The sequence below is a fragment of the Petaurus breviceps genome, unplaced genomic scaffold (assembly GCF_028583685.1).
Source record: "Petaurus breviceps papuanus isolate PSGF00001 unplaced genomic scaffold, PetGlider_PUasm1.0 90804, whole genome shotgun sequence".
Classification (NCBI taxonomy): Eukaryota; Metazoa; Chordata; class Mammalia; order Diprotodontia; family Petauridae; genus Petaurus; species Petaurus breviceps.
The window spans coordinates 20235193-20261050 of record NW_027187348.1 but is presented as its reverse complement, the minus strand read 5'-3'; the positions used below and the strand labels follow the sequence as shown (position 1 = coordinate 20261050).

Genomic DNA, 25858 nt, shown 5'->3' with positions numbered 1-25858 from the left:
TTCCTTTTTTTTTTAAAGAATGTTTTTATTTGGGGAAGCTAGGTGGTACAGTGAATAGAGCACCAGCCCTCGACTCAGAAGGACCCAGGTTCAAATGTGGCCTCAGACACTGAACACAAAAAACTAGCCATGTGACCTTGGGCAAGTCACTTAACCCCAATTGCCTTGCCCTCCGTCCTCCAAAAAGCAAAAAAAAAAAAGTTTTTATTTTATTTTTTCCAATTACATGTAAAAACAATTCTTAACATTAAAAAAAAATTGTTTTCCAAATTTCTTCTCTCCCCACCCCTTGAAAAGGCAAGCACTTTCATTTAGATTATACATGTGTAGTCATGAAAAACATATTTCCATATTAGCCATGTACAGATCAAAATAAAGTAAAAAAAAAAGAGTATGCTTTGATCTGCATTCAGACTCCATCACTTTTTTCTCAGGAGGTAGATAGCATTTTTCATCATAAAGTTCTTTGGAATTGTCTTGGATCATTATATTGCTGAGAATAGCTAAGTCATTCACAGTTGATCATTGTTAAAATGTTGCTGTTACTGTATACAATTTTCTTCTGGTTCTCTTCACTTCACTTTGCATCAGTTCATGTAAGTCTTCCCAGGTTTTTCTGTAAACATCCTCCTTGTCATTTCTTACAGCACAGTAGTATTCTATCCCAGTCATATACTGCAACTTGTTCAGCCTTTCCCTAATTGATGAATATCCCTTCAATTTCTTTCTTTTTTATTATTAAATTTTATTTTTAATTTATGTAGTAAAACAAACATTTCTATAGCATAGTACAATTAAAAAGACATGATTGCACATGAAACTGCAAATATACTATGTACAGCTTGGTATTCCTTTCAAATATACAGCAAGATTATCATATGCATTTCTTCTCCCCCCCTTCCCCCCACCTAGAGATGGCTACCATTAAATGACACACATTTTATACACACACACACACACACACACACACACATACATATATATATATATAATATATATATATGTAAAATTGTTCTATACTAACTTCAATTTATCAGTTCTTTCTCTGGATACAGATAGCATCTTTCTTCATATGTCCTTTATAGTTAATTTGGGTATTTATAATAGTCAAAATACCTTATTCATTCAAAGTTGTTCAGTTTTCTTCAATTTCTGTTTCTTTTCCACCACAAAGGAGCTGCTGTAAATATTTTTGTAAAAATAGGATCCTTTCCTTTTTCTTTGATATCTTTAGTATATAAGCCTAGTACTAGTACCGGTATTGCTAGATCAAAGTGTATATATGGTTTAATAGCCTTCTGGGCATAGTTCCAAATTCCTCCCAAATGGTTGGATCAGTTCACAATTCCAGCATCACTGCATTAGTGTCCCAATTTTTCCACATCCCCTCCAACATTTGTTTTTTTTCCTTTTTTGTCATATTAAGCTAATAGCATAGATGTGAGGTGGTATCTCAGAGTAGTTTTAATTCGTCTTTCTCTAATCAATAGTGATTTTGAGTATTTTTTCATATGATTTCTTTTCTGAAAACTACCTGTTTATATTCTTGGACCATTTATAAATTGTGGAATGACTCATATAAATTTGACTCAGTTCTCTCTCTGTATTTGTGAAATGAAGACTTTATCAGAGAAACTTGCTGTAAAAATTTTCCCCTCAGATTTCCTGCTTTCCTTCTAATCTTTGCTTTATTGGTTTTGTTCATGCAAGACCCTTTTAAATTTGATGTAATCAGAATTACCGATTTTATACCCTGTAGTTTCTTGTTTGGTGATAATCCCTCCCATATTCATAGATCTGACCAGTAAAGTATTCCATGCTTCCCTAATTACCTATAATAAAACCCTTTATGTCTAAATCATGTACCCATTTCAACCTTATCTTGGTATACAGTGTGAGATGTTGTTCTATATCTGTTTTCTGCCAGACTGCCAGTTTTTTAGCAGTTTTTGTCAAAAGCTTGGATCTTTGGGTTTCTTAGCTGCCAGATTTCTGTGGTTGTTTACTACTGTATATTGTGTACATAATCTGTTCCACTAATCTACCACTCTTTCTTAGCCAGTGCCAGTTTGTTTTGATGGTTACCACTTTGTAATACATTTTGAGATCTGATACTATTTTTTTTTTTTTAATTTTTAAGCAATTGGGGTTAAGTAACTTGCTCAAGGTTACATGGCCAGGTGTTTCTGGGTGGGTGCTAAGTGTCTGAGCCCGGGATTCGATCTCCAGGTCTTCTCAACACTGGAGCCGGTGCTCTTACTCGCTGTGCTACCTGGTCGCCCCTGAGATCTGATACTATTAGGCCACCTTCCTTCACATTTGTTATTATCAATTCCCTTGATATTAACTTTCTTTTTCTTCCAGATGAATTTTGCTATTATTTTTTCTTGCTTCATAAAATAATTTTTGGCAGTTTGATTGATATGGTTCTGAATAAGTAAATTAATTTAGATACAATTGTCATTTTTATCATATTGACTCAGCCTACCCATGAGCAATTAATATTTAGGATGTTGCTTTGATACATTTTTAATACTTATGATAAATTTTCACTGGTCATTTGGAATCTTTGCATTGTTCTAATTTCTGAGGTAGTTGGGGGGGATGAGGATAAAAGTTTTTAATGAGCGTCTTTCAGTACAAAACTATCTGGCCAGTGCTGGAATTAAAATTACATTGTATCTACTTGTATACATATGAATCTAGAGAATGGGGAGGGGATGACCAGAGGAGTGAAAGTCAAATGTATCAGTGAATTAAGAGAGGGAAAGTATTTGTAAACCCTTTGAAGGCTGTCCCTTGCCTCTTTTTTTTCCCCCTAGCACTTAATTTTGTGCCTGGTGCATAGTAGGTGCTTAATAAATATTTATTGATGGGGGAAAATTGGGGATGAATGCAATTGCAAGTAGGATTTAAGGTAAGACTGAATTGAGCTCTTTGACTGCAGTCTGGAAAACCTAAGGTAAAATCCAGCCTCAGACAATGAATAGTTTTGTGACTCTGGGCAAGTCACATAACCTCTGTCTCAAGTTCCTCACCTGTTAAATAGGTTTAATAATAGTACCTGCCTCCCAAGAGTTATTGTGAGTTTAGAGTAAGTTATGATTTATAAAATGCTTTGCATACCTGAAAGCACTATGTAGGGTGTTCCAAAAGTCTTAGTGTAATTTTAAACTACCAAAGCTTTAAACTGTTCAAGTTTAACATTGCTCTTAAGACTTTTGGGACACCCTATAAATAATGCTAGCTTTTATTAGCCAATTATTTTATTAGTCTAGGCACTATGCTAAGCACTGGGGATATATTATTATTATTATTATGTAATATCAGGGCAGCTAGGTGGTACAGTAAATACAGTGATGAGCCTGGACTTAGGAAGGTTTTTTTCATGAGTTCAAATCTGGTCTCTGACCATTAGCTGTGTGACCCTGGGCAAGTCACTTAACCCTGTTTGTTTCAATTTCCTCATCTGTAAAATGAGCTGGGGAAGGAAAATGGGAAACCACTTAAGTATCTCTTAGAGAAAACCCCAAATGGGGTCATGAAGAGTCAAGACATGACTGAACACCAACAAATATATTATTATGCAATTAAAGTTAACAGACATTTATAAATACTTCTTTTATGCCTGATAGTGTACCAGCAAATAGAGTTACAAGGACAAAGCAATTATTATGTGTTGATTGGACATACACCCACAGAGGTGAGTTCAAAGTAAGTGGATCCCATACTGGGATTGAGTCATACCCAAATTCACCTGTGCTGGCTTGTAACGTCCCTTTTCTTCAAGGTGGCCAAAACCTCATTGGACATTCTAGACGCGGTCATTGATAGGGACCAGGATTGCTGAGGGTTTCAGAGGCCCTGAGGGGGGCCTGAGATTTAGCAGACCATCCTCCTGAACAACCTATGCAGACATAATCATTTTATCACTCACATTTGTACAGTCCATAAAGCATTACAAAGGCACTGTCCATACACTAACCCTGGGAGGTGAGTAGTTGGACTGTCATTATACCTACTTGACAGATGAGGAAACAGCTCAGTAAGCTGAAGCAACTTAAGTCAGGGTCACATGACTATGGAACTGGGTGAGTCATAGGAACATGGTATTTGGAGCCCTAGGAGGGACCCTGGGGATCATCTCAAGTTAACAGGGTGGAAAACTGAGATCCAGAGAAATTATGCATCTTGGTTGTGGTTTTAAAGGTAGCAAGGGACAGAGTCATTATTTGATCCCGGATCCCCTCGGATAGGGGCAGCTAGGGGGTGCAGTGGATAGAGTGCTAGGTATGGAGTAGGGAAGGCTAGTTCAGATACAGCCTCAGGCACTTCTTAGTTGTGTGACCCTGGGCAAGTCACTTAACCCTCTTTGCCTCAGTTCCTCATCTGTAAAATGAGCTGGAGAAGGAAATGGCAAACTGCTGCAGTATCTTCACCAAGAAAACTCCAAAATTGGGTCATGAAGACCAGGATAGAACTGAAATAACTAAACCACAACCATTAATAATTGTTCCGTCTCCAGATTCCACTGCCATGCAGGGTCAGATCTACCGAATCCAAATCTGGTACTATTTTGCTTCTCCAAAGTACTGTTTTTAGGCATTTCTAGCGTTGCCTTTAGATAAATTATATCAGGTACATTTCCTCAGGGCTAGGCAATTCTTGTCTGTGTAGTCCTAGGCAGTTGTGCGTGTTAGTGCCAGTATCCTTTGCCCTTTGATATCAGAAGAGAAAGAAAGTGTATTTATGTGTGTCTGAGTGAAAATATTCTGGTGAGTAACCTACTGTATTGGGTGTTGACATTTGTTACTCTAGCAAACACAATTTGGTTGGGTTTTGGGTTTAGTGCAAACTTAAGTCAGGTGTTACTTTCCTTCTTGGATTTCACACATGGCCCCTGGTTTTGCTGAACTTTTCTCTTAGGAATTACTGCGTATCAGTTATTTTTGTGTTTGTCTTGTAATAGTTAGCATTTATATAGTACAGAAATTCTCAGAGACCCTTTCACAGAGTGTGAGAGGTCAAAACTATTTTCATAATTATACTGACATTTTAATGGCTATTGTGGTAAATATTGCTAGGTATAACTCACAGAAACAAAAGCTGTCTTGGAATTCTCAGTATTTTTTTGAGAGTATGACAGGGGTTTTTGAAACCAAAAACTTTGAGAACCACTGATAGGGCTCTTCATGTTTGCAAAACATTTGAATATGTTCTCTCATTTAATCCCCTCACAACAACCCTGGGAGGTAGGGTCTATTACTTTCCCCATTTTGTTATTGTTTTGTCCGTTGGTTTTGTCCAGCTCTTTGTAACCCCATTTGGAGTTTTCTTGACAAAGATACTGTTTCCTTCTCCAGATCGTTTTATAAATGAGGAAACTGAGGCATACAGTGTTAAGTGATTTGCCCCAGGTTACTCAGATCGTAAATGTGTTCCCTACTACTTTATGGGGGAAAGAAAATGTATCTTCCCAGTGCCTTATGTAGTACTAGGCTCCCAGTAAATGCTTGCGTGCTGTTGAACTGAAATGAATTAGTTCCCCATTGAGGGAAAAGAGGAATAGTTGTAACAGGTCCTGAAAGGAAGCTAAGACTTTTAATGACACTTAGTGAAGCTTCTTTGAAGGCTCATGTGTTGGTGTGGTAGAACAAGCACTGAAAAGAGAGGGTGGGAAACCTGGGCTTGAATTCTAGCCCTGCAATTGGTGGATTTTTGATTTTAGTACAAAGAATAACTTTTTAAGTCTCAGACTTTTTCATCAGTAAAATGAAGGTGTTGAACTGGTTACATTTTTGGTCCAAACCCATGAATTCATCTGAGTGGGAAATTCTTGGTGTAGAAATTCCCTCCATGATTACCGATTGCCAAGAGTTGAACATTGGTGGGTAAATGATAGGACCAAACTTGAACCCTGATCCTTTCATTCCAAATCCTCTGACTTGAAGTCCTCAAGAGTTGCCTTAGGCAGTGAAATGTTGTGATTTACCAATAATCACTCACAGCCAGTGTATCAGCCCTTGAAATCAGAGCTTCCTACTTCCGGTGCTGTCTTTATCCATGATGCCATGCTGCCTGCTACCTGGATGATAACGATGCTTGGTATGGTATTTCATACTCCATAAAGCATATTTACAGCCTTTATTTCATTGTGATTCTCATCATAGTCCTGTGAACCAATGTAAGGCATCTGTTATTACCTACATTCGACAGATGAGGAAACTGAGGTTTACAGAAACAGCTGGCTTGCTCAGTCACACAGCTCTGGGCCTGATTCCACCGTGCCATGCTGCTGTCGTAGGCCCCTTCTTAGTTTGTGATTTTAAAGATGGAGCTCAAGGGATCTGAAATGGCATTAAGGATTCCAAATGGTTACCTCCTTCTGTTACACAACCCAGAACCCTGCTGGTTATTATAAAAAGAGCCATGGCAGCTCACTCCTACAGTGATCTTGTTTTAGCAGAAATTCTCAAAGGAGCTTATTTCTAATATGTTCATCATGTGAACTTCTTATTGATTTAGAGAGATCTGTGTTATCTGGCATGTTGCTAAGGAGAAAGTTTTTAGACGCAGATATCTGAATCTTTTGTAATCGCGTAGAGCTGAGCGTGTCCCAGCACCTCACAGGCAGATTTTGTTGGAGTTTGGGATTAGCCTTTTTCTACGCTTGACTCATTTTACTCTTGACCTCCCCTCCTTTTGGTCAGTATTCCTTCCTCCCTTTCCCAGTTTCCCTTTATGTGCCGTCTTCCGCCATAGGAATAACTTCTTTCAGGGTGGATACTATTTTGTTTGCTTACATCTGTATACCCAGCATTTAGCACAGTGCCTGGCATATAGTAAGCACTTGATAAATGCGCTGCATGGGAGACGCTGGCACGGGACTGCTCTGCATGGAGTGCCCACATCAAAGAAGGTGCTGTGCTCTATGAGCAAAGCAGAATTACAGTAACTCAAAAGAAATGTGAGATGCAGAAATTTAGAGACATTTCCATTTCAGATGTTCAGATGGACTTTTTGTGCCCAACCTGTGGTAGAGCCTTCCAAGCAGGTTTGGTCTGATCAGCCACAGTCGGACACACTGTACCTTGACCGCAACATAGTGATGTCCTTTTGGTTCTCTTTGAGAATGAAGGACAACAGCCAGCCAACCAATCTGTCAGTCTGTTGAATTGTGGTGCTGGAGAAGACTTTTTGAGAGTTCCTTGGATAGCAAGCATGTCAAATCAGTCAGTACTTAAATTAATTCAGACTACTCATTGGAAGGACAAATACTGCTGAAGCTGAAGCTTAAGTACTTCAGCCACATAAAAAGAAGACAGAACTCATCAGAAAAGACTCTGATCTTGGGAAGAATTGAAGGCAAAAGGAGAAGGGGACGGCAGAGGATGAGAAGGATTGATAGTGACGTGAAAGCAACAAACATGCACATGGACAGACTTCAGGAGATAGAAGAGAACAGAAGGGCCTGGAGTGCGATGGTCCATGGGGTCTAGTTGGACACGACTGAATGACTGAACAACAAAGTTATCTAGAGCAGAAACCACTTTATCCAATTTTGTATGGTTGTCATTGTTCTTTTAGATAATCTTTCCATTTCACAATGGGCTCTAACTCTATATCAAAGGTTTTAGGAGGAAAATCCAGGGGAGAACAGATATCATTAGGAGCAGAATTTAGATGAGCCGGTACTTCCTATTCCTTGGTGTGTGTAATGTAATGCCAAGGAAAGGCAACTTCCCAAGGTTCAAAATACCAGCATAGGTGCTCTCCATTTTATTCAGTGACAAACGAAGAACAGAGAAGGTCAAAACATGACATCATTCAAAATACAGCATTTATTAAGTGTGATTAAATAACCTCTAAGTACTACCCCACCCCAGGACCTTCCAATCATTCAATCAATTACAAAGTCCCTGGTCTAAATACTACTCCACCCCTAGGCTGTACCTTCATTTACTCCACCACAAAGTCCCTCTTCTCAAATGGAGATTAGTTTCCAATCTAAGTAAAGTACATTCATTTGTTCAACCATAGAACACAAAAAGGTCAAAAGTTCCCCACCCCTGGATCACAATTGAATCTACCCCAGAGTTACATCAAGTTTAAGCACAGCACTTAATACCCAAATGGAGGTCTTTTCTTCATCTTGACACAGGCAAGTTCTCAGCAATCTTAGTTCCTGGGGAGACAAGGCTTAGCAAGGCCACAAGATACATTGCCAGTCTCTTCATTAATTCATCCTCTGTCTGTAGAACAGTCTTAGAACCCCTGAAAACATTAGCAAAGCCCTCTCCCAGGATTTCTGTAAACATACAACAAGAAAATCCTTCTTCAGGGCTTCTGAACCAACAGAAAGGTTCCCAGACCCCTGCAACAACAGCACTGTCCTTCACCAGTGAACAGTATTCACTCTGTCTGCAGGACAGTCTCCAGACCCCTGCAACAACAGCACTGTCCTTCACCAGTGGACAGTATTCACTCTCTGTCTGCAGGACAGTCTCAGGAGCTCTTAGCCAACAGCCAGGTTCTAGGACTTCTTCAACAAAAGGACAGTCTTTCACCAGTGGACAAATCTGGCAAAACAACATCACAACAGACAGACAAAGTACCAGCAAAACAGCCATGTCTCCTCAGTCCTTGGCAGCTCTGGGGGCAGGTCTCAAAAGTCCAGGGCAATTCAAAGTGGCCCCCAACAATTCTCTCAGTCTCTCTATCTGCCTCCACAAGGTGCTGCTTCCAAAAAGTTCTTCTGCCTCTCTCTTGTGTCTCTCCAAAATCTACGTCACCAGCTCCTCCCAGTTCAGGACTCTCTTTTCACATCAACAAGTCCATCCCACAGGTGGGATTAACAAGCTCTGGGTTTTAACACAATCAGTTTGAAAACCAAGCCAATACAGGGGGATCTTTATATTCCATTACTATCACAGTGTGTCAAATAACAATTCTGTTATGTGTTTCTCTTGCCTAAGTGCTGAACAAACGTTTCGTCTCCCTCTTTGTTTGTATTCCCTATTCAAATCCAATATGCTTTCCTTCTTGTCAACTTTCTTTGTATCTAGGCATACACCATGAAACTTAAGCATTAGTAATCAGGGCTCTCAGCATGTTGGCAGTTACCCACAGAGCATTCACTGTAGAGTGCATTAGGGGGAAAAGACCCTTACATTTGGGGACTTTTAATATCTATCTACTCCAGTGGATCTTTATTCTTACCAATATAGTTATTCCCTTCAGTGATGCCGGTCCCAATCCATCCATGTTACCCATTCTATTTAACTTATTTAACTGTGGTCCATATTCTTCCATAAATTTATCACAGAGTCTTTATTTTTTCTTGACATGGGGAAGATATCAGTGGAGCATATGGGCCATATGGTTGTTATCATTTACACTTGCCATGTGACCATTCCATTATTTTTTTCATGCATGCATTTTCCTTAATTATATTGTTCTCCCATATAATTCCTTGTTTGTGGTATTTTGCAGCCTCCTCAAAACTGTCATCCATCTTTCTGTGGCTTTTCGTGTGAATTTCATTTCTTCTCTGTCACCATGCCACTGTGACTTTGAAAACGCTGTGAACTTATTGGTGGGGAGACTTTATCTGGAGTAGACTTTAGCCCACCTGTGTCTACTCATCCTGTGTAATTCTTGTCCATGTTCTCATGTAACTTTGCCGTGAGGTCCACCTAATGGTTTGAGGGTGTCCTTGTTTATCCTTGATATTGGGAGAATACTGTTAGAGTGTGAGGGCTATTGGTTATACCTTAGTCTTTTCTCTGTTCTTGTGTGCGGCAGTCTATGCAGTGTATTTAAACCAAATCCCTATATTTTGTGAACATAAATAACTGATACCAGTGATGTCAAACTCAAATAGAAATGGATCCCTGCTGGTGCATATTGATTTAAAACCCACAAATTAACATTATTTATATTGTATTATATTTTTGCTTATTTAATTAAACATCCCAATTACATTTTAATTTTTTTCCCCTGCACTGGGGAGTTTGGTGGAGTTTGACATCTGAATTGCACTGTCAAAAAAGAATAAATTTCCAAGTAACTTACTTTCCAATACTGGTAATATTAATTGGTCATCATTATTAGACTGTAATATGGAAAGATTCTTGTTTTTTATTTGAAGAGGATAAGAAGACTCATCTTTTTAATTCTCCCAAGTGGTATTGTTAACACACTTTGATTTATAATAAACACTTCTTTGTATGTTCTCTTGTGTTTTCTTGTTCTCTGTGACTTTTGGACTGATGTAGACATACTGGTAACTGTAGTGGTAGGAAGGTGGGGAATGATTCTTATGGTGTGAGTTTTAATGTTTGCCCCAAAGCTATGAGAAATATTACTTCATGGAATACTTGGTCATCACATATTGCAGTACTTATAGCAAACATATGCAAAAACACCACTATGAAAATAATTGCAGCTTATGTACCAACATCTGTTGTTGAGGAAAGATTTAATCCTGACTTATTTTAACAAACTAATTGAACATGAAATGGGAAATGGACATCAGGAGCAACATCTATACCAATATAATATTTTCACCTAGAAATTAAATCAGTGTAATTGCTACAATGACAAGAAAAGCTTCTTAGCAGACATTTACCTTACTTATCAAACAGACGAGAAATGGATGTCATAGGCAACACTGGGTTAGAATATAAATTCCCTTGTAAAATATTGTGAAGAATGATAGATGATCCTGTGCAGTATCGTCTCATAATGCAGAGAGAAGCAATGAAGGATAAAACCAGTCTAAACAAAGTTTGACATGACAGTCAACTGAGCAAAGCTATCCCAGGAGTATTAAAGGATGAAAATAGAAAGAGGGCTCCAAAAAGAAAAGAAATGGAAAATATTTGCAAAAACCTTTACAACATTTCTTTTTTCCATCAAGAATAATGGAACTGGTACAGAAATACTTTTCATTCAGTGGGGAAATTGGAGGCAAAGGGCAGTTAAAGGGGAGGATAGATTACAGGAGGGATTAGACCTAAGGAAAACAAACTCGAAGGACCTACTGTATAAAAATATTTGTAGTTCTTTTTAAGATGGCAAAGAATTGGAAACCAAGGGAAATGCTGAACAGGTTATGATATATAAATATGGTGGCATACTATTGTGTGGTAAGTTGAAATTCAGGAGTTACATGTAAACTCTTGCACCTCCTTACAGAACCTCAGTTCTACAAGTATAAAGTGGAGGAGGCATGAATAGATAGTTATTCTGGGAAAGACGTGGAGGTTTTAGTGGGCTACAAGCTTAAAAGCAGTATAATGTGGTAGCCAAAAACCTAACATTCTGGATTACATTAAGAGGGACATGCTGTTGATTTGTTTTTCCTTCATGACCTCGTTTGGGGTTTTCTTGACAAAGATACTGAAGTGGTTTGCCATTTCCTTCTCTGGATCATTTTATGGATAAGGAAACTGAGGCAAATAGGGTTAAATGACTTGCCCAATGTCATATATCTAGTGGCTAAGACCAGATTTGAACTTGGAAAATGGGTCTCTGACTCCAGGTCTGGTGCTCTATCTGCTGCACCATCTAGCTGCCCAAGAGGAAAATAGCTTCCAGGAGCAAGGAGTTCTTCTGTTCTCTACCCTTGTGAGATTTTGTATGGAGTACTGCAATTCTAGGAGCCAAGATTTTTTTTCTTTTCTTTAAAAAAAATTATTTATTTTTCATATACAACATTCAGTTCCACAAGCTTTTGAGTTTTAAATTTTCTCCCCCTCCTCGCCTCCCCCCTCCCCAAAACGACGTGCAATCTGATATAGACTCTACATATGCATTCATATTAAACATATTTTCACCTTGATCAGAAAAATTGGTAAAGAAGAATTATAAGCAATGGAAAGAAACATGAGAAAGAGAAAACAAAACAAAAAAAGAGAGATCAAATAGTATGCTTCCATTTGCATTCAGAATCTAAAGTTTTTTCTCTGAATGTGGATAGCATTTTCCATCATGAGCCTTTTGGAGTTGTCTTAGAACCTTACATTGCTGAGAAGAGCCAAGTCTATCAAAGTTAGTCATTCCACAGTGTGGCTGTAACTGTATACAATATTCTCCTGGTTCTGTCCCCCTCACTCAGCATCAGTTTATATAAGTCTTTCTAGGTTTTTCTGAAGTCTGCCTGCTCATCATTTCTTATAGCAAAATAGTATTCCATTACATTAATATACCACAACTTGTTCAGCCATTCCCCAATTGATGGGCATCTCTTCAATTTCCAGTTCTTTGCCATCACAAAAAGAGCTGCTAGGGGCAGCTAGGTGGTGCAGTGAGTAGAGCACTGACCCTGGAGTCAGGAGGACCTGAGTTCAAATCTGGCTTCAGACACTTAACACAAAAAAACTAGCTGTGTGACCTTGGGCAAATCACTTTACCCCAATTGCCCTCCAAAAAGGCAAGAAGAAAAAAAAAGATTTTGGGGGCGGCTAGGTGGCTCAGTGAGTAGAGTGCTGGCCCTGGAGTCAGGAGGACCCGGGATCGGTTCCGGTCTCAGACACTTAACACCCACACACCCACACCCCCACACCCACACACACAAAACTGGCCATGTAACCTTGGGCAAGTTACTTAACCCCAATTTCTTAAAAATAAATAAATAAATTAAGAGCTGCTATAAATTTTTTTTTTACACGTGTGTGATCTCTGTGGGATACAGCCCTAGAAGTGGTATTGCTGGGTCAAAGGGTATGCACATTTTTATAGCCCTTTGGGCATAGTTCCAAATTGGAGCTAAGATTTAAGGATATTGATAAGCTTCTTGGAGTTTTCAAAAGGGGACAGTTAGGATAGTTGAAGGGCCTTGAGTCCATGACATGTGGGTTATCAGTTGAAGGTATTGGGTATGTTTATCCTGGAGAAGAGAAGATTGAACTGCCTTCAATCATTTGAAGAGCTATCTTATGGAGGAGGGACTAGGCTTGATTTGCTTAGCCCAAGGGTCTGAACCTGGAGTAATAGGCTGAAGTTGCAAAGAGGCAAATGATGACTCAGTGTCAGGGAAAACTTCTTACTATAAGAGCTCCCCAAAAGCTTAAATGGTTTCGTTCAGAGGTATTGAATTTCCTTTTCCTCGGAGATCTTTAAGCAGTACCTGGACCACCAATTGTTGGATTTGTTGGAGTGAGTATTCCTTCCATATGGAGAGTGGGAGAGGCGAGGGCGGTGGAATTAGCCCCTGAATTACCTGCCAATTTTAGAATTCTGTGATTCTATAAAGTTGACAGGGCAACAGAAAGGTTCATGGTGGGCAGGATCATATAAACTAACAATGATCTCTGAGCAGGAACAGGAGTGAAAGATGTCACCAAGAAATTATATGGTAGAAAGAGAAGATGGGTGGGTCATGTAAGCCCCTGAAGAGTCGATGTGAAGGATGACAAGCAGACAGGCAGAATCCGCTCTGCTGGTATCCTCACAATACTGGCAGAAAATGAGAACGGCCTCCAGGACATAGGGAGGACCCTTGGAGGGAACTTTTGGGAAAACATGTATGAGAGATGCATGAGAAGGGTAGGCATGGATGGGTTTTCATCCGGATGGTTGAAAAGAACTCCCAAGTTAATGAAGTCACAGATCTGTTGGATTACTTAAGTAATGTGTGCAAAGTTGTCTGCCAGGTGCTAGGAGAGAGATACAAGGAAGAATAAAAATTCCCTTCTTTTAAAGAGTTTAACAGGGGAAATAAGAGATGCAAACAAAAATAGCAGTTATTGGAAGTGCTGGAAGGTCAGTGTGATATAGATAAAAGAACCTTGGGTTGAAGTCCCAGTTTGGACATATACAGGCTATATATATAGCCTTGGGCAAATCATTTAATCACAGAGCACCAGTAGCCTTATCTGTGAAATGAATACAGGATTTATGAATGTGAACTGTTATAAGAGTGGTATGAGCACAGGTAGTGTTAGAAGACACTCCTGAATTGTATTTTCCACATCAAAACTGGATATGGATCTTTAACTCCGTGGGTATTTGAGCTTCAGTTTAATTCAGCAGCTACCTACCTGTGCTATGGCAGGCCGCTTAATGCTAGATACATTTTCATGTAACTATTAATTTTTTCCCCACTTTGGACCAGTGCCCTTTTAAGTTAAACAATTCCGTGACTTAATATTGGTTCTCATTGTTTGTCTAACATCAGCTTTGATTGGCATGACCTTAATTCAAGTCCCAGAATAGATGGGATTCAAATTTAAAGTAACATTTATTTTAATCTACTCTGGAAACAGATTAAATGGGAATGATCCAGATGCATTATTCCAGTTCATGGTGCATTCTTTCTTGGTTATTATCAATTCTGAGTAGCATTGCTAGGTTTTCAATGCTACTCTGGTTTTGAATAATGGGTCGACTGTTTGTGCATTTCTCTTGGAAGTGCCATTTGGTCTAGCAATCTCTGAATGTGTGGGTTAATGGCTTGGCAACTGATGGTCTGGAAATTCCAGAGCACTGATGACGCTAGCTTGGTAGGTGGCTTGTAATTTCAGGGTGGTAACTGAGAGATAGACAAGTTATATTTAAATGTTGTAGTACAGAAGACCATTTTAAGATGTTATATGATACTTGAACTACACTTTTGGATGTTAAGAGATTTCTGAAATGGCATTTTCCGTATTTGAAATGGTGCTCGCTAAAGACTAAAAAACAGATGTCTTATGGTTGAATGAATATACATCTAAAGATCAGTAAAGATTAGATCAAGGAAATGGCAAAAAGAACAAGCTGAAAAACTTTCACAGAGTTAAAGATGGAAGTCTAGGTGTTAGAAGTGACCCTGATGCTTTAGGAAAAGCTAAATGTATTTAATAGGAGGTTTAGGGACTATGATTCTTAATATAATATTTTTTAAAAACTCAATTTTTCTTAAGTTCTAGCTAGCATAAATGAATTGAAAGTACGTAAAATCTTTTCTTGCCTTATTAACACACAAAATCTTACCAGAATGACTTTAGCTTTCTAAGAGATAGTTTCTTATTTAAATATGGCCCAAATTTTATCCTAGATGCTACAGACTATAGGCAGGATTGAGAAACTAAATGGTGTAGACTTGATAAAGGGGTATGCTGTACAGTGAATGTAAAAACGATTTAATACAATGTGTACAGATTACTTAAGTGCTTACATTTGCCAAAATAATAAAGCAGTGGGTTTAATCTGTGGGTACGAGGGTGAAAAGACATCTTCCCTGCCCTAGGAATGGAAGAAACCCTCACAGTTGGTGAATTGGCAGCCAACTTTGAAGTTTTTGTGCACATCTCAGAGACTGATATAGAGATACAGGTAGTCAGTCAAACAATGAACATTTATGAGTTATATCAGGGCATTTGTTAGGTGCTAGAGATAAAAATTCAAGGAACTTACATCCTAACCAATGAGAAAACATCTACTTGTTTGACTATATGTCCAACTCTTTTTGATCCCACTTGAATTTTTCTTAGCAGAAGATACTGGAGTGGTTTGCCTTTTCCTTCTCCAGCCTATTTTACAGATGGGGAAACTGAGGCAAACAGGGTGCCTATTTTACAGATGGGGAAACTGAGGCAAACAGGGTTAAGTGACTTACCCAGGGCCACACAGCTAGCTAGTGTCTTGAGGCCAGATTTGAACTTATGAAGATGAGTTTTCTTGACTCCAGGCCCTGCACTCTATTCACCGTGCCACCTAGCTACCTAATTACAAAATAAATGTGAGGTAATTTTTTGGGGGGGTAAGATGGGGCCAGAGGGAAGACACTAACAGTAGGCAGATCAGAAGAGGTTTCCAATAGGAGATGATTTTGAACTCAGCCTTGTGGGAAAGAAGGGATTCTAAGAGGCAGAGCTAAGGAGGGACAACATTTTAGGCAATGCAGAAGCTAGAAGATGGGAGGAGATGTATGTTGTGTTGTGTGTAAGGGACAGTAAGAAGGCAACTATGGCTACATTGTAGAGTATGTGGAGGTGAGTAATAAGGTTGCAAAGACAGATTGAAGACAGGTTGTGCCCTCCCTCCCTTTTGATATCAGATCATCTTGGAATTAATAGGGATCCACTGGGATTGGGACCATGGTCAGACCTGTACTTTAGGCAAATCACTTTGACAGCTGTGTGGAGGATGAATTGCAGTGGAGAAAAACTTGAGGCAAAGAGATTAATTAGAAGCCTGAGACAATAAATAGTCCAGGTATCATAGAATCACAAAATGTTAGAGTTGGAAGAAACCTTCCGACCTTCATTTTACAGATGAAGGCAGAGGAGTAAGGTGTTTTTCCCATGTGTCCCACATTTGGTCAGTGTCATGAACCCTGGATTGTTACCGGGTTCTTCAGACTTGTCATCTGGTGTATTTTTTCGAACTCACCATGACTTGTTGGAAGCCACTCTCACTGGCTTGGGAAGCATGAATGACTTCTTCACCTACAGGTAGTAAAGGTAGTAAACTCTCTACCTCAGTCTTCCACCCGCCAAGTATGTAAACTCATAGGTTTAATTCATGTTTGCCAGGTCTCTAACTCATGGGTTTGTGAGCAGTTTCTGCCCTTTTTCTGCCCTTCTTCTGCCCCATATACAAGGGCGGGGGTTCTGTGGTTATGCAAGGATATTGTTTCTAAGCACTCAACTCTGACAGCAATATCCAAGCTATTGCTATTGCTGTGGCAATCAGAAACACAGCCCCTTTGAATGTAGAACCCCATGACCCTTGATGAAACCATCTATTTTTAGCCAACAGTATTTAATTAAAATAGTTCATACCTTTTTGCTGACCTCACCAGGTGTAGAGCCTATTGTTACTAATAAAGGGGGAGGGGAAGAAAATACACCACTTCCTCTCAAAATAAAGCATGCAGAAGAAATTTGTATATATTGTTTTGGCCATTAATAGACAGTTTGTCTTTCATACTCTTCCACCTTTGAGAATAGAAAATAGTAGATTTAGAGCTGGAAGGGACTTAAGGCAAACCAGGCCAACCTCTTCCTTTTACAGATAATGGATTGAGGTCTAGATGAGTAAAGTGACTTACCCACAGTGTCTTAGTCTCTGAAATTTCTGATAGGCTCCTTCCTTTCTTCTACTTTGACTCTGACTTCTACAGAAACTCCTTCTTCTCAGGAATTATTCTGTTTTGACTTCTTTTTCCTTGGCTTCTTCCTTTTCTCCAAGTCCATGAAAGTCTCTTTTTCTGGTTTCACTTGTCTTAACTGGGATGCCATGATTAGTCTTTGGATAATTTTACTAAGCTGTTTCTGCTTATTTGTAGACCCTGACTGCTCATATCTTATGGTTTGTTTTCATTGTTTTGAAGGCTTTTAAGCACTTCTAGGAATACCACCCTATCCCCCCTAATATGCCAACTGGGTCTGTTAGAAGTTCACAGGGCCTATTCTGTACTGGCCTTCATTGCTGTTGAATTTTCTTTTAGTTAACCTCTTGTTAATTCCTTATCAGATTCTTCATGGCAGTTGTTCCAAATCATCTCTATTGTCTTAAAGCTCTTGGCACTGTCATCTCCTTTAGTTATATGACTCTGCTTTTTTAAAAAAATATTTTAAATTATACTTTAACATTATTAAAAAAAAATTGAGTTCCAAACTCCTTTCCTCCAGTACCTTCTCCAGCCATTGAGAAGTTAAGCAATATGATATCAGTTACACATGTGAAGTCCTGTAAAACATTTCTATATTGGCCATTTTGCAAAAGGAAATCGAGAAATACAGAGAAAGTGAAAATACTATGCTTCAATCTGTACTCAGGGTTCATTAGTTCTCTCTCTGGAAGTGGATAGCATTTTTCATCATGAGTCCTTTGGAATTGTCTTGAATCATTGTATTTAGAGTCTTCACAGTTGGTCATTGTTAAAATATTGCTGTTACTGTGTACAGTGTTCTCCTGGTTCTGCTCACTTCACTTTGCATCAGTTCATGTAAGTCTTCCCAGGTTTTTCTGAAAACATGCCCCTTGTCATTTCTTACAGCACAGTAGTATTCCATCTCAATCATATACCACAGCTTGTTCAGTCCTCCACCAGGTGATGTATATCCCTTTAATTTCTAATTTTTTGCCACCACAAAAAGCTGCTACAAATATTTTTGTAGGTATAAGGATGACCTTGCTTTTTCACTTTGCCGTGGAAATCAAAACCATACTTATTGAACTCACTTTGTTCCCTTTTCCTTTACCTTAAGAAAAAACTCTTAAAAAAGCTCCCCAAACAAATAAGTAAAGCTTCAGTAGCTTCCTCCACTACACCAAAACCCTTCCTTCCTCCTCATTACTTTTTTTTTTTAAGCAATTGGAGTTAAGTAACTTGCTCAAGGTTACACAGCCAGGTGTTTCTGGGTGGGTGCTAAGTATCTGAGCCCAGGATTCGATCTCCAGGTCTTCTCAACACTGGAGCCGGTGCTCTTACTCGCTGTGCTACCTGGCCGCCCCCCTCCTCATTACTTTCTTGAACTATGGTTGCCTGTTATTTCTTAAATGTTAGGTTCTCCTTGACTTTCCTGTTCACTCACTCCATATTATCTTCATGTAATCTGGCCTCTCAGTCAATAATAACTGCATTCTGAAAGGTCACTAGTGACCTCCAAATCCAATCACCTTCTTCTCTATTCTTAAACATTTCTCAATTTTGCTATAGTATTCAACACTTTTGCCTTTTTTGAAAATTAGCTTGCAAAAGTGGCTTCCACAATATAGCACTGTTCTATTGCTTTGATCATTCTTCCTCCCTTTCCTTCATTGATTCTTCCTCCTGAAGGAGCTTTCCTTCAGGGGAATCTGTTGGGACCAATTTCCATATTAACTGTCTTTTCTATTCTTTTTCTATTCTTGCCTCTCTGTCCTTAACTATACACGATAGATATCTCTTGTCCAGACCCCTTCTGTAGTTCCAGTCCTAGATCTCTGCCTGTCTTCTGGACGTTTCTGCCTCTTCTTTGCATCTCACATGAAATTAGTCACTAAGTTCTATTATTTCTTCCCTTTGAAGTGTTATCTGTTCTTACCTGTTCTTACCATTCTCACCCTCTTCATTCAATTTCTCCTTAATTAACAGGATAGAATGGAGCTGAAAGAGGGTTCTTGAGTCCAAACCCCTCATTTTACAGATAATAACTGACGTCTGTGTAACATTATGAAGTTTGTAAAGTGATTTGCATGATTTCTTTTCAGTCTCACAGCAACCCTGCAAAGTAGGTATTACAGGTTTTATTAATGTCCCTCACTTTCCTGATGAGAAAACTGTGACTTGGGAAGGTTAAGTAAATTGCTCAAGGTTGCATAGTAAGTGTCTATTATTATTATTCTCCATTTTACTGGCAAGACAACTGTGGTTTGGAAAACTAAGTAGATTGCTCATGGTTCCATGGAGTCAGGGTTGGGATTTGAACCCTTGCATTTCTGACTCTAGGTTCAGCATGATGCAACTGAGGCTGAAAAGAAAAGCTAAGCCATTTGCTCAGGGGCATACAACTAATTAGTAGTTGAGCCTAGACCAATATCAAGACTAGACTGTCTAGTCTTGTCTGAATTATTGTAATAGCCGTTGAACTTGCTAGTTTACCCCTCAAATGCCATCTCCTTCAGGAAGCGTTGGAAGATCTGTTGTCCTCTGAAGAAAAGAAAAAGCAGACCAGTCGTCCTGAAATAGTTTGTTTCAGAATGCTTCCATGCTCTCGTCATGTAATAATGTATATTTTGCCTATCAGCATTAGCATCATCCTGCTACTGGACTAGAGCTGTGAATTACAGTCCTAGAATCACCGAATCTCAAACTTGGAACCCTCCAGTCCAGCCTGTGCCTGCCTCAGGAGAAACCCTGTCTACAGTATCCCTGAGAAGGGGTCATCCAGTCCAGATCTCTAATGAGGGGAGGCAGCACATCTTACTTTGGGCAGAGCTCTCGTTGTTAGGAAATTTTTACTTACCTAGAGCCTCTGCCTTCCCCTCTGTAGCTTCTCCCATTGCTCCTGGTTTCACCCACTGAGTCCAAGCATAGTAAGTTGAATCTTTCTTACTAATTGTGCCACCCCAGGCATATCACTTAATCTCCATTTGCTTCAGGTTCCTCAGCTAAAAAGTGAGGATGGCAACAGCACCTACTTCACAGGGTTGTTGTGAGAATCAAATGAAATAATATTTCTAAAAAGTACTTAGCATCATGCCCGGCATATAATAAGTGCTATATAAAAGGTAGCTTTTATTAATGTTTTTCAAAAGGTACTTGGCATAATACCTGATCCCTAGTTAGCACTATATAAATGTTATCTATTATTAATATTTCTAAACAGTACTCCGCATAGTGCCCGCACATAGTAGGCACTTTATAAATGCTCCTTCCCTCCCCTCCCCTCTTGTCCTTTTCCTCTTCTAGATAACATCTCTTTAGATACTTGAAGAGAACTTTTGGATTCTCCTTAAGACTTATGACTAGGTTCAATACTTCCAGTCCCTTTAAGAAGCCCTTGCATAGTCTGCTCTTATGGTCCCTCCTCATCATGTTTCTTGACTTTATGTTCTTCAGCTTGTTGGCATCCTTTTAAAAGAATTGTTATCCAGAACTATGTTACTCTAGTGCAAGGATTCTTGTGTGTGTGTGTGTGTGTGTGTGTGAGAAAGAGAGAGAGAGAGAGAGAGAGAGAGAGAGAGAGAGAGAGAGAGAGAGAGAGAGAGAGAGAGAATCTGTGATGAACCCTTTTGGCAGACTTCTGGTGAAGCCTATGCACTATTTTTATTTTTGGAGGGGGGAGGGCAAGGCAATTGGGGTTGAGTGACTTGCCCAAGGTCCCACGGCTAGTAAGTGTTAAGTGTCTGAGGCTGGATTTGAACTCAGGTTCTCCTGACTCCAGGACCTGTGCTCTATTCACTGTGCAACCTAGCTGCCCAATGGCCTATGGACTCTTGAAAAAATGATTTTAAAATGCATAAAATGAAATAAGTAGGATTATAAAGGAAAGCAATTATATTACAAAATAAAAATCCCACAAGTTTATTGATCTCAGGTTAATAACCTCTGTCCTAGCTATAGAGTGGCCATGGCAAAGTGCAGTGAGATAGTTATCTTCTGTGTTCTGGACACTCAGCATCTCTCTCTCTCTCTTTTTTTAATAAGTATTCAGTGTATATTTTCATTTTATTCTCTTCGTTAACATTGTTTTTTTTGGGGGGAGGGTTTGATTTTTGGAGGCAGTTGGGGTTAAGTGACTTGCCCAAGGTCACACGGGTAGTTTTTGTATTAAGTGTCTGAGGCTGGATTCGAACTCAGGTCCTTCTGACTCAAGGGCTCTACTCACTGCGCCACCTAGCCACCCCCACTCAGCATCTCTTAAAACAATGCCTAGTAGAGTGTCTTGTACAGAGTATTTGCTTCATCAGTATTTGTTGAATTATTAAGACTAGCTCATATTGGCTTTTTGGGTTCACACATTACACTTCTGACTTACTGAACTCAGCCTGATAAAACTCCCAAATCTTCAATTTCTGAAGTTGAAATGAAAGTTGAAATTTCATACCTTTTTGTAAAATGAGTGAGTTGAACTAGGTAAGCTCTTTAAGGTCCTTCAATGACCTATTGATCTGTCAGCTGGCCTTGCTTCATGGCTAGGCGTCAGACTTTCAGAGATGACTAGATTTCATTACCTACTTTGGACTTAGCAGTTATTGTACTTCAAGGTTTTTCTTTTCTTTAGACTTAACACAAAATTGTATGAAAATAGGGTGGACATTAGAGCTCTTGGGAACATAAACTTTTTTGATATTTAGATAGGAAGAGACAATGATAGGGAAGCCTTCCAATAGGACTGTTTGGTTTGTGTTCCCTGTAGGGGACCAAGGGGTCAGAACAGGAGGGCTAGTTCTAGAGGGACTGGGAACTTTTCTGTGAGTTGGAGGAGTTGGGAGGAAGTAATTGTAGGGATAAAAAACCTCAGTTTTGCCTTTTCCCCAGCTATATCTGTGGTAAAGGACTTTCATACAGAAACCCACCAAAATGCCCAAAATTCAGAATTCCTGATCCAATTCACTTTCTCTTGCCTTAAATGTTAGTGAAGGGTGTATATATAAATATTTTTCTCAGCTTCACTTCCCTCTTCTCCTCTCTCATAGTCTCTCACACATCCTACTCTCCCCAAAACTTAATCCCCATATCTATTCCTTTTCATATATGTCTAATTCAAAATAGTTCATCTGAAGTTGGGTTTTGGGTTTGTGTCAAAATGATTTTTGAGGGCCTGAAAATTTGACTTGTGTTAATTTAGAGCACTATAAATGAGCAATTTTCCTATTTTAGTTAAATCCTAGAGCTTGTTCAAAGATGTGCCCAGCTCTTCCTAGAGTACTGGGGAATGACTGTTTCCTTCTCCCCATCATCATCTGTTCAGAGATGGAATAGAGTGCTCCATTCACTCGAATTGGCTCTAGACTCCACCCTGGGCCATTATTGTTTAGCTGTAGTGTCTGGGGGCCATCTCTTAATAGGCTAGTTGACATGAAATCTTTAAAATGTCACCAGTTTTTTTTTTTAAAAAGAATCTCTATTATCTTCTCTTAAATGTTAAATTTCCCTCCCTTATTTGTTTTCCCCTACCCCACCTATGAGGATGAATGCCCCAGCTCAATCTTGCTTTTATTTCTTTAGTTGTTTCAGAGCAGGTATCTGTGGACTATTTATCCTCATAGCGACAGAAATGGTATGTGTTAGCCCTGGTGATAGTTCAAGTTAATTACCAGAAGTAGCCGTGATTCTTGGCTTCTTTGAAGGGAACACCAATTTAATGCAGTTTGACTGCCTTTGAAAGGCATACACCATAGGGTGTAAAAGGCAGTAGTAATCCAGAGGGCATCTTTTTATGCTAAAACACAGAGCAACTAAGCTACTATTTGTAAGAGAGAAGATGTTTCAGCGAGTTATTCTTTAATGGAAAGACCTCAAAGGTAGTTTTCTTTTTGTGTTATGTGCTAAGGGTACAAAAGCTGTTCAGAGTCATCATGTTACCAGTTTAGGGAGCCTGAGGGCCCAACTTAATTTGGTTCTAGAGCCTTAAAACATTTAAAAAATAATTGTGTGTATATGATTAAGAGAAACTTTTTGTACTCCTGAGAATACTCAGTTCAGTAACCTAAGGGATGGCACATTTCATAGATGGGTAGCTAGCTTCTATATGCTATACACTGGCTTTGATATATACTTTTATATACACGCTGGTAGAAGTAGTGATGGAGAGTTCTTTCCTCTTTAGTGTGCCTCTTTTTGTACTTGTTCAAAATCTCTATAACATTGAAAGGAAAAGTCAGTATTTTGGGTGTGATATTTTAGCTTTGTGCAAATACTAAAATTTAACATAATAACATTGTGTGGTATTTTAATTTTACTAGTACCAAGAAGCACATGGTTATTTGAATGAAATTTGATATCACTGAGGTCACTATTGGCATGCTTTGTAATCCTTGTGAACTGGGCGGCCCCCAACTCTTGTGAATAGGTGTGTCTCCAGAAGTTGGTTCATAAGTTAATTGTTTAGAGCTCAGAATGTATTTTCCCTAAGAAACAATGAAATAAGAAATTTGTTTACCCAGGCTAGCTCACAAAAATCCATTACATTTGTATACATTTGAACTGTAGAACCAAACACTTTTCATTGGAGTTTCTGTGGAGAAAGTACATTGTTTTAACTTGGGATGCTAAGACATTTGCTGTAGGGGTGGAGACTTCTTCCGCAGTACTTCCTATGGGGATGGACAATGACTGGGGTAGAGGAAGGTGAGGGATTTCTTCTTGAAGGAGAGAGAAAGTAGGACAGACTACTTTGTGAGGTTGGAGCAGTGGGAGACCAAGGGGTCAGAACAGGGGGGCTAGTTCTAGAGGGACTTTCTGGGAGTTGGAGGAGTTGGGAGGAAGTAAAAAGTCTCATGGTGGCACTTAGGTGTGAGGTTTGGTATTTGCATCAGTTGTTTGTAAGTTGGGTACAGTGTGGCAGTGTGGGTTTGGGGTCAGAGAATCTGGATTTAGATCCCAGCCCTGCCTAAATTCTTTGCCCTGTCAAACGATGGGATTGGATTATATAACCTTTAAAGTACTTTGTGGCATTAAATCAGTGATTCTGTGGGTGTTTATAATTTGTTCATGGTCACTATTAAGTTTCTGGGAGTCATTTAAGTATGTAGTGCAAGTGATTTTGCTAAGCTTAATTGACTTTTTATTTTTTCCCTGATCCTAGTGGAGAGAAATGGCCAAAATGGAGGTGAAGACATCCCTTCTGGACAATATGATCGGAGTGGGAGATATGGTTCTTTTAGAGCCTCTCAATGAGGAATCATTCATTGATAACCTCAAAAAGCGGTTTGACCACAATGAAATATATGTAAGTACAATCCTTCAATCAGTTCACTCAGCAACGTCTATGTATTGTGTATGGTATGGGTGATCTGGGAAGGTTAAAAAGCCCTTACCCTGAAACTACCTATGTGTAGTCAGAAGAAAAAATACTACATCCCAAAAGGAGGCACTTAGGTAGCCACCAGAGATTTTAAATTGGTTATTATTTTCACATATGCCTGCCACTAATAAAATGTGACTTCTTTTTACAAGTATGTTGACTTAGTTGGTTCTTTTTTACATTCTGGGAACAGGAGCATATATTAAGCAGGCATATGTGTTTGGTGCCTGGAAAGTTTGGGAAATACAGTCATGCCCTATTTTAAGAAAATTTGATACGATGAACAGTTCAAGCACAAAACTGCTAAACTAAACAAGCAGAGAAGAGGGATTTTTTTTGGTCTCATGAAAGGATACCTCATTTTGTGAAAGTATTTACCAAAGTGTTAATTCAAACATTCTTTGGTACCTTTAAATAGATTTAAATCTATTGAAACTTAGAATTACTTGTAACTTTTCAGGAATACATCTAGTTTTTTAAGTTATGATATGTAGTTCATAGGATCATAGAGAGCCAGAGTTGGAAGAAACCTTAGAGATCTTCTGTCCTAGCTCCATAATTTTATAAGTGAGAAAAAAAAAAAAGTACAAATTCAACCGTGAAAATGGGCATTGGAACCTGTGCTAAGCTTAAATCAGAGAGGGCCAAAACAAAGCTTATGATATATCTTCTTTGGTTTTTATGAACATTTGTGTTTAGGGGATAAAGTTGGGTATGTTTGCTTCACATGTTAGTAGTTTCCTATCTAACTACAGGGGAATTGGTAGAAGGAAATATTGGAATAAGTAGAAGTGGAATTATACAAATCATGGACATTATTGTTATGAATAGGTTTTGAAGCCTATTTTTAAAGACTCTGCTATACTTGTCCTTCCCTCCAAACTGATACTCATGACATTGAGGTTAATGCTCAAGGTAATGTTGGGGTTCTATATTGTTTCTTTATAAAATAATAGTATGATCTAAGACAGGGGTGGGGAACCTGTGGCCTCAAGGCCACACATGGCCCTCTAGGTCCTCAAGTGTGATTCTTTGACTGAATCCAAACTTCACAGAACAAATCCCCTTGGATTTGGCCTTGAGGCCACAGATTCCCCACCCCTGATCTAAGAATTAACCATCTGATAGTATTTTCTTTTCCTGAGACACTGACAGTTAAAATTGAATTGCAAAGGATTTTGACAACTGGCCCCAACACAAAGACATATTTATTATACTTTAAGAGATGAAGCTCTTCAAAGTCCTTATTTTATTGCGGGGGGGGGAAGACAGGGGTCACGGACATGCGGATTCGGGGCATATTCTCACCCTGAAGGTCCTCGGTTTGTGTCTTGTTGTGATTTGCCGCCTCCTATTATAATATAGTTTTTTGCTCTTTTGTTGATATTCCATCGGTCCCTAGTGTTTTC

At 39.0% G+C, this 25858-nt stretch overlaps 1 protein-coding gene across 4 annotated transcripts in view; it reads left to right on the top strand.

The window, feature by feature from the left end:
- The window catches only part of MYO1B (myosin IB), a 225842-nt gene that overhangs the window by 26936 nt on the left and 173048 nt on the right, over positions 1 to 25858 (top strand). For all 4 annotated transcript variants that reach the window (XM_069070179.1, XM_069070180.1, XM_069070181.1 and 1 more), the window contains exon 2: positions 24231 to 24374. In XM_069070179.1, the coding sequence (XP_068926280.1) occupies positions 24240 to 24374 (135 nt within the window). In that variant the 5' untranslated portion in view covers positions 24231 to 24239. The remainder of the gene's footprint in view (positions 1 to 24230; positions 24375 to 25858) is intronic.